The sequence below is a fragment of the Mucor mucedo genome (assembly GCF_025094135.1).
Source record: "Mucor mucedo strain NRRL 3635 chromosome Unknown EV154scaffold_51, whole genome shotgun sequence".
Classification (NCBI taxonomy): Eukaryota; Fungi; Mucoromycota; class Mucoromycetes; order Mucorales; family Mucoraceae; genus Mucor; species Mucor mucedo.
In genome coordinates this window covers 178384-190381 of record NW_026252335.1, presented here as the reverse complement: position 1 = coordinate 190381, position 11998 = coordinate 178384, and the positions used below count along the sequence as shown (strand labels likewise).

The 11998-nt window shown below is 36.4% G+C and overlaps 3 protein-coding genes across 3 annotated transcripts; 1 reads left to right on the top strand and 2 right to left on the bottom strand.

Annotated features, from left to right (window-relative positions):
* Positions 1 to 4119: 4119 nt before the first annotated feature.
* Positions 4120 to 4812, bottom strand: EV154DRAFT_421557 (uncharacterized protein; the record flags this gene model as incomplete). Its single annotated transcript, XM_051596039.1, has 1 exon — positions 4120 to 4812. One exon carries the CDS (start codon positions 4810 to 4812, stop codon positions 4120 to 4122), a length of 693 nt encoding a protein of 230 aa, XP_051457181.1.
* A 2222-nt stretch (positions 4813 to 7034) lies between these two features.
* Positions 7035 to 8025, bottom strand: EV154DRAFT_552057 (uncharacterized protein; the record flags this gene model as incomplete). The annotated part of the gene is made up of 2 exons (XM_051605026.1): positions 7424 to 8025; positions 7035 to 7173 (listed from the first exon to the last, which is right to left on the bottom strand). Exons 1-2 carry the CDS (start codon positions 7705 to 7707, stop codon positions 7035 to 7037), a joined length of 423 nt encoding a protein of 140 aa, XP_051457180.1. The 5' UTR covers positions 7708 to 8025.
* Positions 8026 to 10187: 2162 nt separating this feature from the next.
* Positions 10188 to 11556, top strand: EV154DRAFT_510510 (uncharacterized protein). The gene is made up of 3 exons (XM_051601707.1): positions 10188 to 10615; positions 10636 to 11073; positions 11115 to 11556. The coding sequence occupies exons 1-3, from the start codon at positions 10222 to 10224 to the stop codon at positions 11489 to 11491; spliced, it is 1209 nt and encodes a 402-aa protein (XP_051457179.1). The 5' UTR covers positions 10188 to 10221; the 3' UTR covers positions 11492 to 11556.
* The last annotated feature ends 442 nt before the right edge of the window (positions 11557 to 11998 follow it).

Sequence of the window (11998 nt, the reverse complement as noted above, 5' to 3'; positions counted from 1 at the left end):
TTGTCGATTTGAGGTAAAATCATATAAAAATGACTGTTGGCAAACAAAAGTTGAATAGGATCATTCATTGTTTCGAAATCCAGACCAAGAAGTGGTAGAAAAGTGATTGAATCTTTGGTGTATATGATGTTTCCATCATTATCTCTCGACGTGATTTCATACTTATCGACTTTCGGTGTTGTAGCCTGTAAAATTACTGGTCTTTTGAAAGTGTCAGCAACAATTTGTGGGCATCCGTAACAGTCAAACCAAAGACTTAAGTCATCAAGACAGGGAGCTCTTGTTGATTGCAATTTTTTGAGGTATACGCTTCGTTTAGCGCATATGTGTCACGGACGGAACAGGAACAAGACACAGAAACTACTTGGCGACACGAGGGGGGCGATTGGTTAAAATAAAATATGTTAATTATTAAGAGGGGGAGGGGGTTAGGACTAAGATCCAGAATAACGTTTTTCTAATAAATAACTAGCATCTATTTATACTATTTCTTATACATGGGAAAAACTACGATGGGTTTAAATTATAGATTAACAAGGGACTTTACGGAACAGATACATGAATAGACTATTGACAAGGATGAGTAATTGAGATTTGACGAGTAGTAACAGGCTGGATTTAGTTGACATTGAATAATATGATGGTTCGGGGAATATTTATGGTTTGACACGGGCGGGAAAACTGGATTAGGAATAAAAGTAAAGGATGATCGGGAAAAGGTTTACTAAGGTTGAGTCAGACAGGAAGCGGGAGTAATATTGAGAGGCAGATTAAATATATGTTTTACAAGGAGTTCGGTGGCGGGCAAGATATACTGATATGATTTTTGGTACAAGGTTTTACAGCGAGTTTGGTAGCGGACAAGATATACTGATGTGATTTTTGGTACAAGGTTTTACAGGGAGTTTGGTAGCGGACAAGAGATACTGATATTGATTTCTAGAACAAGGTTTCACAAGGGGTTTGAGATCATGGTTAAGTTATGCAGGCACTAAACAGGGCGAGTAAGTTCATGACACGCATTCCCATTGGTGATATCGCCCAATTATCGATTAACGTTTATACGCAACGCACAGTAGAATCTGCAACTCCTTCTCGGGTTTTAAAAGATGCGTTTCACCTTATGGATATGTTACCATTGTCGCAAAAGCACGGGATGTATAGAGACTTTTACCGAAGATATCGAGAGACTCTATTTGTGTATGATCCAATCGATAAACAAAACGTTGAAATTTACCTGCGATCTATTGGGACAGATTTTGAATCGTATATGTCAAGTAATTCAAGTTTTATTTTGAAAAGGGTCAAAAGAAAAATTTCACCACCAGCTGAACTGTTTCCTGCTGTAAAGCTATTGTTTGAGTTGTACGGACCACTTCCTTGTGCCAAAACAGGATTACCTTTATTTAATCAAGAATGCGAAAGGTTTTCTAAGAACATTCTTAAATCAATTGAATTAGGGCGTGTTTCTGATAATGAAAATGATCCACCCTATTATAGAGAAATAGGGAAAGACAAGTATAGCCTAATGAAATATGCATGTGCTAGAGGTACCATTTCTGTCCAGGGATACCACCAAACCATAATAAGGAAATTTTTGTCAATCAACGCTGGCCCTCGTCTTCCTGATTCATTTCTAGCTGATTTTAGATTGTATCATAATATTGAGGTACTTTATTTGGCATTTGATAAGCACTTATTTTAAATAGTAACGTATGTAACATATAGGTTGGGGCCAGAAACAGGGAAGGTATAGTTCATAAAAGACATTATAGTCCTTGGGTCACTCAGTGTACAAATATAATGAGGCTCTATCTTCCTCATAATCCTGTAAAAAATTATACTATTCACCATATCGAAAAGCTCCCGGTTGACTTTATGGGGCAATCAGTGGAAACATTTCGTATAACAGCACTGGATATGTCTTTTTTGACCATGTATGCTATGAAGCCAAGCTTAAAACGCCAGGTTTCTTAACACCTTTCAACAGAAATGGTTAAGCAAAAATTGCTGCAGTTAAGCTTTTGACCTATTGTCAATTTTCCAAGCCAACGTTACTTAGCTCTAAATTTTGTCTATCGTTATCTAGCAAACAGACAACACACCCTCTTTGCAGTAGTACCGATTCATACAAAAGAAGAAGTAGTATTATATAATGAGCTGATTTCAACTAGAAACGAAGAATTATTCTTAAATAGACTTAGTAAAACTCCTGATTTTGATGCTTTCGCTAAATTATGGTCCTCATTTGCTGACGGTGTCAATATATACTATAAAACACCAGAACATATAAGGCTTTATCATAACAAACGGATAGAAGCAAGTTTGTTTACTAATACGACCTTACTGAACGAGAATATTTGCAACACCGTCAAGAATGCATTGATTCAATCCAGCAGAATAATGAACCCTGTCACAGCTTTAAAAGCTCCTACACCTATAAATCATTACTCTAGTTAACAAAAAAATATTCTTCCAACAACTGTGCTTCTTTAACTACATAACATCATGAGCGGCATTTGCTTCCCTCTCCAAGCCCCATTTTAACTTTGTCACCGATTGTATCGAGTCGTGTAGATTTACAGACAATCCACGCCGCCTCACCTCGTATTCTCCTTCCGTGTGATTCTCGGCCTAATTCTCCAATTGTTGTAAATCAAATAGACACAAGGCTTCAACCGAAAAAGATAAAAAGATCACCTAGAACTTGTTTCGTCTGTAAGGATACATTTTTATGTAGTGGCAGATCAAAGCCACAATTATGCATGAAAAAATGCGGGTTGTGTCGTGATAACAACTGTCCTGGACGGTACAAAAGCACACCTTGTAAATTCATTGACAATGTTTAAACTAAACCAACTTTAAAACCCCCACTAATAAGTGAACCCTTGTTTTTTTTATTTTTAAAAAACAACCAAACCCATTACAGAAAACCTTTTTTTAACTTTTTATACTAAAAACATCACTCAAAATCTCTTTTTTCAAAAAAAAAAAAAATTGGGTGCCACAAGGCACCCATAAATAAAAGAATTAAATCATTTTGTTAAAACGGTCCCCACCTATGGGTATAAGGCCAAAATTCTGTAGTTGTCCTTCATATTCCCATTTATGGTTTTAATGTTTGTGTGTACAATGCCGCATGCAGATCGTAAAGTATGAAGCTTTGATGATAAAAATTTAGTATAAACTATTGATCATATTTAATAAATTGTCTGTGCAATGGATGGTTAATAAATTCACGAGCTAATGCACAGTTTGCAAACTTTAATAGGAAATATGGCATTAGGAATAATCCCCAATATGGAATCTTCATGGGATATATTGTAAAGAAACTTAACATATGCTTTTATTTCTTTAACCAGTTACTTTTAAATTTACTTATGGTTAAATAATCCAACAAAAACAAAGTTAACAAGAACAAAGGAAAATCTGTGGACAGACAAAGTGCAACGCCTGGAACTGAGAATTTCGAGAGATTTTTTTCTTGTATGTAACAGTGAGTTTATTCAACAAGATAGATATAGAAGTAAAAAAAGGGAAAGCTAAACTATTTTGGTTTAGCAACCTTTGTCTTCGTAAACGTTTGTGACCCTTAAGAGCAGGCTGCGTCTGGACAACTAACTTAGGAGCAGGACCTTTGGAGGTTTGCTTGATAGACTTCTGTTTACCCAAAATGGAACGGTTTTGTCCTAGCATTTTTCTTCCACCATCAACCATTTTACCAGCCAAATGGGATGTCTGAACTGTCGCGGGTAATGTACCCTCGTCTTCTTCAATTTCCACGCACACCGTTTCTACAGTTGTGTCGCACTTAGACGTTGAAGAACCACTTTCAACAATCTTCGAAGGCTGGTACGCATCTGACAGGTCTGTATCAAAATCGGAGATAGCCTGTTTAACAATCGTAGGCAGGTCGATATTAGATTCCTCTTTAGGAGTATGGACTTGCAGAGGCTGAAACGTTTTCTTTTTACAAAATTTCGCGGTATGACCATAACCTTGACAAGCGAAGCACTTGGTTTTGGCCGATTCCGGACATTTGGAGCGTACATGACCGGCGTGGTGACACCAATAACAAACGATAGGGGCACCTTTGAAGGATGCCGAAGCAAAACAATCTCATTCGTACAAATATAAATTATTCGACAGTGGCTCATTGGCAAACACTGCATTATCATCATCAGAATAAACGGTAGTTGTATTGAGTATCACTGACAATTCGCCTTCGAAATATCCACCACAAGTGTACTCCTTGACTTGCAAGACTTCTCCGTAAACAAGAAGAGACTTCATTAACTTTTCAAGAAAATCCTCTTTATCAGGAATGTATAAACGTGATATCTTCACGTGGGCAAGCTTGTACATTTTGCAATCAATTGAATAAGTTCCTTTGATAACGGTGTTCTTGATTGTAATACCAGTAAAAATTGCCTTGTCGAAACTTGAGTCATTAACAAATTTGACTTCAATCAAATGATCACCATCTAAGCTAGAACCATAATTACTGATTGGGCGGAAACCATGGACAGGACCACATTGGGTTTCAATAAGCTTATATGCTTCGGTACGATGTTGGATTAACGAAGCAGGAATGAAGAAAAGAGCGAGGTCAGGTGTCAAGGCCTGTTTCACTATTTCGGTAGCCTTCTGCATTCTGATGAGGCAGTCAAGGTGTTCACTTTGGTAGATTACCTTACTTTGTAACTTGAATTGAGAGTCCACATTGTTAGGGACAGATAAAGGACGAACAATGTTTTTGGAATTACCACGGGACGCGATTGTTGCCCAAGAATTGTGAAGTTTTTCTGCCATTGTTTAATAATCCCGAAAAAAAATTAAAATTAGAGATTGAGAAATGAGAATGTTGAAATATTTGCTGGATGGGTTAAATGTCGCGATAAACGGCGAGATCGAAGAGATGGAGGGGAGCGTAATAAATAAAAAAGATAGAACCGATAGAGAGGAATCGAATGCAAGAACAATTTCTGATGGATGTATCGAATTCACCGAGATATCGTTGAAACAAGAGTATGGATGCAAACACCTTTTGTAAAAATTCTTTAAGCGAAAGAAAGCTTCAAAAGTAATTAAATGTCATGGTCCGGAATCGAACCCGGACTAACTGCATGAATATCGCAGATGCTCGCCACATGACCAACAGCAACCAATTAATTCGAGAGATAAAACAACGAATTAAGAATAAAATAAAGAAATTTGACGATACTACAGATTTTCAACTGGTCCAAAATCCTTTGTTGTCGCACAAGTATGACCAATTACGAGCGGATACATGGGTTAGCTATAATTGACCAATTACGAGGGTTAATCTGTATCCTCCTCTGTAGTTCAGAATCATCCCACAGATGTAGTCCACTATGATCTATTGATATAGAATGGAATACAAGTGTTTACCCTGTAGTGGTCAATTATAGGAACAAGGCATAGTAGACGATGTATTTCACCTACATAGGAATCTCGTGATCTCAATCGTGAAAGCTTATTTGCTGGTATTTGACGTATAAAAGTTATTGATGACGAAAAAAGAAACTTCAACGAGTATCTTGATGAAAGTGGTAATGACCATAACAACGAAGCACGCAGAGGAAACCCTATGCCTTCGTCAACTAAAGGTATTTATTATTACAGATACCAATAAAAAAAAATCCGAAGCTAATGTTTATTTTTGTAGAACATACAGAAGACGAGCCAAAGAACAACAGAGAACGAGTGATGCTCCGTGTTGCATGGTATGTTTATGAAAATAAACTCGCTGGGAACACAGCAAGAAATCAGCGATGCCATCAAAGTGTTGGAAAAGGCTAATTTGGATATAAAACATCCAGAAATCAAAATGGATGAGCTGCAACAGCCTTCCGTAAATACAAACAGAAAGGGGCGTAAGTTAAAGCGTAGTGTCAAGAGTAACACTGAAAGGGTCAAGATTGCATCAGAGTTGTTTGAAGAGCATCAAAACAAAGAGATAAAAAAGAAAGAAAAGAAAGAAAAGAAAGAAAAGAAAGAAAAGAAAGAAAAGAAAGAAAAGAAAGAAAAGAAAGAAAAGAAAGAAAAGAAAGAAAAGAAAGAAAAGAAAGAAAAGAAAGAAAAAGAAAATGAAGCATTTGAGAGAAAGAGAAAAGAACTGTTCCTTGAAGAAAAAGAAATTGATCTTCAACAAAAAAAAAGAAAACTTACTATGTTTGTTCGCGAAGATCCCTCCTCTTCTGGTAGCGATATTAAAACTGAAAAATCAGTATCGCATTATGATCGGTAAAGAGTTGCATATTCCTATTAACACAATACGATTTATTTTGACTTATATCTACTTACTTATATTATTTAGCGTTATCACCTACCGGAATTCTAAAAAGGATGTCGCCTTTGATTGTATTCATATCAGCCCCAAAAATGTAACTGGTGCGATTCATAACGTTGGAGCTGACGGAAATTGTGGTTTTAGAGCTATAGCTCTTGAGGTATATAATGACCAAAGTCAATGGTTAAAGGTCAAACATCAAATGTTACAGAGGTATATTCAGTATCATGATACTTTATATAAGCCTGTAGATGAAAAGTGTATTGAATTAGAAAAGATTAAGATGGTTAGACGACTTAATTCTTCTAAATCACCTTGTCTCGAAGAAGAAGACCAACTTTTGTGGTTCAGCACATTCAGCTGTCCCCAAGTTGTGGCAGACACATTTGAACGGCCTGTGATTCTTTTCAGCCATGTTAAGTATCTCTTAAAAGATACAGGAGAGCCTAGGGTGAACCGTGAAGCACAAGTTTTCTTTCCTCTCGTAAATATGCCATTGAAAAATGACGATATGCCAATCACTCTTCTGTATTCGTCCTCGCATTTCTACGCAGTGGAATTCCATCCCACTCCCACTGAACGTTTGAAGAAGTTTGATAAACCTGTCATTGACATGGACCATGACCGTCTTAGGGCCCTCACAAGCGACAAAATTATTTTTTTAAAGATCCCGATTTAGGACTTTATTATTATTTTTTTTTTTATTTTTTTTTGTGAAAGGTTACAATTTTGCCAAATAGATGAAGAAAAAATTTAATGGATTTATATAGGCGATTAACAATAACATCGAATTTTCTCCAGTGCCAAAATTTTCGAAATATCCCAATAAAGGATTAAAATCCAACGACCCCAGAATTCTTCTATCAGATGAAAAATCAGCCAAATTAAGCTACCGAACTCACCAATGATTTTGATTTTTTTTTTTTTGATAAAAGAGTTGTGTTTGTGATCCTCTTCATTTTTCTTTACCAATTCTTAACTATCCAATTTTATTTAACAAAATACCTTTCCAAAAGTACACTACCAACGCCATATGGGATTAAGCAAGCACCAACGTTTTGATCGAGTTGTTTTCCGATTACGTTGTAAACGTGGGTGTTATTCGCTCACCTCAAGCAAAGCTGAATTTGAACAAGGCAACGGAAGATGCTTTTAATGCCAGTGACGCTATCAACGGTAGAAGGAACTTTGCAGCGATGAATAACAAGTGGATTTGCCTCTGTGATACGTTCAGAACCAGACGAGACGATGCTAATTCTACTGGTAGTGACCTCTTCAACACTGGGAGTTTCACAATCGGATGGAACAGGCAACATCGAGAATGCAATAAAACTGTAGTGGAGACTTTGTTGTCGGTAAAGTGTAGAAATGTCTGATTGCATAATCATATTCATATCATCATCAAGTCCAAAAAAAATTTATTGCGATTCAGCAACTACTGTAACAATTTGAGATAGGTTTATTTTGTTTTCTCTAGAAATAAAAAGTATATCGAAAGAATAGAGTCCTTGATAAATAATAACAGATAGGTTAGCATTTTGAGTGAACTTTATATTTTAATCGTTCAAAAAGGGTCATTAAAAAGCAATGTCATGGATTTTCGAAAAAGCTTTCTTTTGGAAGTCTGAAGTAACCTTTCACAAAAAAGAAATAAAATAATAAAGTCCTTAATCGGGATCTTTAAAAAAATAATTTTGTTGCTTGTGAGGGCCTTACTCATGTATTGCTGACGCTTTATTCATGTCACGATCTTAATCTATGGTTTTTTTTCCTTCTGGGTATGCAATTAAAGGTATGTATTGTAAAATAGTTGTAATATCAAGTCATAATTAGACCCAGTTGAGCCCGTTTTATAAATAATATCCATTTTCAACAACAAATAAAATCACAAATACCACATGTAATTTGGAATAAGATGGCGATAACAAACATTCATCTATTGATCAACGGTGTCATTTAGTATCATCGAAAAAATAAAGGCCAATAACAAAGCATCATCTTAAAATACAAAAACCAACGACAGTTTTTTTTACGTCGTATCCTGTGTAATATCGTAGATATCAAATGGGTCTTTAAGAATAATCAAAGTAAAGATAACCTTTTATTAAGAGCTGTGTCTAAACTAATAGTAGATTCAATCGGGATTTACTATTCAATCGTTTATCCATTTGAATTGAATAAATGTTTATCCATGTATTCTTATTCGTTCATAACAATCTTTCCATGATTACGATCTCCAGTCTGTCTACTGAGATCTAATATTGGATTTCTATTGTTTCTATGATTCAATACATCTGCGATATTACATCCTGTATCAAATCACCCAAAATACATGCTATAGTACATGATGTATTCTGTTAATAGTCTGATACACCGATATTGAGTGTCCCATGCACGCACAGAATATTGCGTGTATCATTTAGAAATACGTAGCAGAGTATACGAAATATTTTGTACCGTATTCTGGTTGCGTGGAGTATACCCAAGACAGTTTTAGCAGGATATTGTGAAGGATACGCCGTGTACCCTGTCAATATCACGGTAAAATCACAAAATTCTTCCAATGAGTGTTTTCTAATTCCTAGTGATAAGTAAGCGTTTTAAAATTTCTAGAATACAAAGTTACATTTCAAAAATTTACCTAGCAAGTACTTTGCAACAAATACGTTGTTACTTAGCATAAATTACCCGAAAAAATTAATCCTTTACAGTCCTACTACAGACAATTATTGAGATTTGAAATTGGCAGAAACGGCCGCTAGCCTAATACAAACATCGTCTACAAAATTGAGATTGATCGGACTTTTATTTCATTTAAAAATCAGTTTTTGTAATTTAAAGTCCGAGTTTTGGTCCTCCGGATTTAAAACACACATAGGAGGACGCACAAAAGTTGGCTCTTACTCGACTATCGCAAGTAGTTTTTGGTATTACCATTATTTGGTGGTTAGGAACTACCTGAACGTGTATTCTATCAAAACCACAAAATATAGACATTTGTTTTTATTTTGAAAGTTTAGGCTCAATTCGTGGAATATTTGAAGTAAAGTTGTTTGGGGAACTCTGGTCTATTATCCTTCAATATCCAATACTTTAGGGAATTCTGGTCCGTTATCCGACAAGATCCTATACTTTTGGGAACTCTGGTCCGTTATCCGTCAAGATCCGATAGCTTTTGCTATTCTGGTCCGTTATCCGATACAATCCTATAGTTTGGGATGATCCAATAACGTTTACCGAGTACCCTCAATAAATTAAAATAATCTAGAAACGTTAGTTGAATAGTATAAGTGTTCGTAACCGGTACGGAGATTATCGACGATGGTTACAGATTTAAAGAAACTCGAACTTCATGGCAGAACATCGTCAAACTTGTTTTGCACGGCGAAAACGTACATACATGGACTGGCAAAAAATATGTCCACGATGTGACTTTTTAATGTTTTTGTCGTAAAGTGTTGATGTCATCCGTTTTTTCATCCGAGTTATAATATTACCACAATCACTAGTACTGATATCGTAGAATGTGATTGTGTATATAACAATCCGTCACGATAACATTGGGACTAAAATAACCAGAAAACTCAAATATCATATATATAACCCATAGTGTTGGAACTTTTTGAGCTTGCACCGATCTTGCGCCAGTTCGAACGAAGCTCGAACCGAGTTTTTGTACACGAGCTTGCGCTACTTTTTTTTGGGTTCGAGCGAGCTTTAATCGATGCTCGCCCGAAGCTCGCTCGGCTAAAATGTGGATAGTAGTCACTTTAAAGTTAAGGACTTTGAAAGACTACAGATGGTATTTCCCCTTGATTTTAATCTTTTCTTCCAGCGAGATTTTAGGGCTTTCTTTCGCTTAAAGAATTTTTACAAAAGATTTTCGTATAGCTCCCGATCATTAAACTATGTCAATTTCACCAGATTCTACCTGGGCAGATATTGCAGCTGTTGGTAACACCAAGAAGGATCTTCGTCCCATACATGTCTTCGATGAGACTGATTCTGAATACAAGCGTGCAAGTACCATTATTTACAAAGATAAATGTCCAGAGGCTCTCATCTTAACACAACAAGCGATGTCCATCGTAAAACAAAAGTTTACTGATGGATCTGTTTTGTTCTCTTTCCCCGCTACCGTACTCAAGCATTGTTTCGAGGCTTACCAGGCCATTGAATCCCAATGTGATCCTTTACACGGCGTTAGACCGATCAGTTATTATGGGGTTCGTTCTGACTGTAACATGTTGCTGGAGGTTAAGTTTCTGGATGATGGTACCAGTATGAAGGCTATCACCAGTGGTGTCTCTGTTAAGGACAAGATTTTAAAGGTTTTCGAACGAATTTTTCCGACAACAATAATCTCGTACACGTCAAGTTCTCGATTTTATATATCCCCGACCAAGAAAACGTTCTGGAAGATTTGATATCATCTCTAGCGTATTATGGACAAGTATTACAAATCAAGGAGTATTCTTGTCGTGGTTACTTTGAGGGTCAGATGTCCGTCATTCTGAACACTGTGGTAGGCTACACGGATGAAGATGATGAACATTACGCTAGTGTACCTTTGTCAAACAACTTGTATCTATCCGAGTGGGACTATTTTGCTACTGCAACATTTAAAGGTGCTCCTTCTGTGTGTCATTGGTGCCATGTTGCTAGTCATATTCGTTCCAAATGCCCGGAATTAGCGAAGACCAAATGTTTTGTATGTCATAGTAATGGTCACACAGCCAAGTTTTGTAAGAGTGGAAAACGTTCCGTTGTTAGGCAGCCTGTTTCTGCTGAAGTATCCAAGATATTGACTTGGATTCAACTGATTGTCTTGATGCCACTATTTTGTCCGACTCAGACACTGATATTTCTGATGTATCTACATCGCCCAAGATTGCGTCCCGTGGTTCCGAGGATTCCAACTTTGCAACTACAGTTGCTAGTGTGTATGGAGAGGTGGACCATGTAATGGATACCACGACTCTTTCTTCGTCAAACCCAGAATTGGTTGGTAGAACTCGTGGGACCGATAAAGGTCTTAGTCCCCAACGTTCTGCTTTAGGTAAACATCCTACCTCTAAACTGAGCGTGAAAGGGACGTTTCCCAAATTGGTGGCTCGAACACCCCCTACTCTAAAAGGTAATAATTTGTTTACGAAGACTAAGGTTGTTAAAAAATAACGATTTTAATTTCCCCTTTCGTTTTACGTATAATTCACTTATTGCTAAATAAACTTACTCTTCATACAAAAAAAAAAATCTTTTCTTCACTTAACCATTTTTTTTTATTTATGCTCTAATAATTACAATTAAAATGGTTTGGACTTTTATTTAATTGTACAACCAACAAGCACATTTACCATAGAAAATGATACAGTGTTGCACACTATACCCAATTAAGCCAATTGTTTACAGCAACCATAGTAACATGACGTAGCAGAATTAATTTAAACTTTCATGTCCACAAATCCAAATGTATTAGGGGGTCCCAAACATCAAACTTTTTGTAAAATTATCGGGCGCTTTTTTTAAAAATTCCGGGAGCTTTTTTTGTGTGGGTGACTGTCTAAAAACCTTGTCACTTAGTCAAAGTACACTCTAGCACTTCTCTATATTAGTTCCTCTTTTACTCCTCTTTTACTACTCATTTACTTATAAATCTCTCTATAAACTACCTTTACAATGCCC

Bases quoted from the DNA above. Each gene is read 5' to 3' on its own strand.
- EV154DRAFT_510510 (XM_051601707.1), top strand. From the start codon at position 10,222: ATGTCAATTTCACCAGATTCTACCTGGGCAGATATTGCAGCTGTTGGT. The intron at 11,074-11,114 runs GTTCCGTTGTTA...GAAGTATCCAAG, and splicing joins GTTTTGTAAGAGTGGAAAAC to ATATTGACTTGGATTCAACT.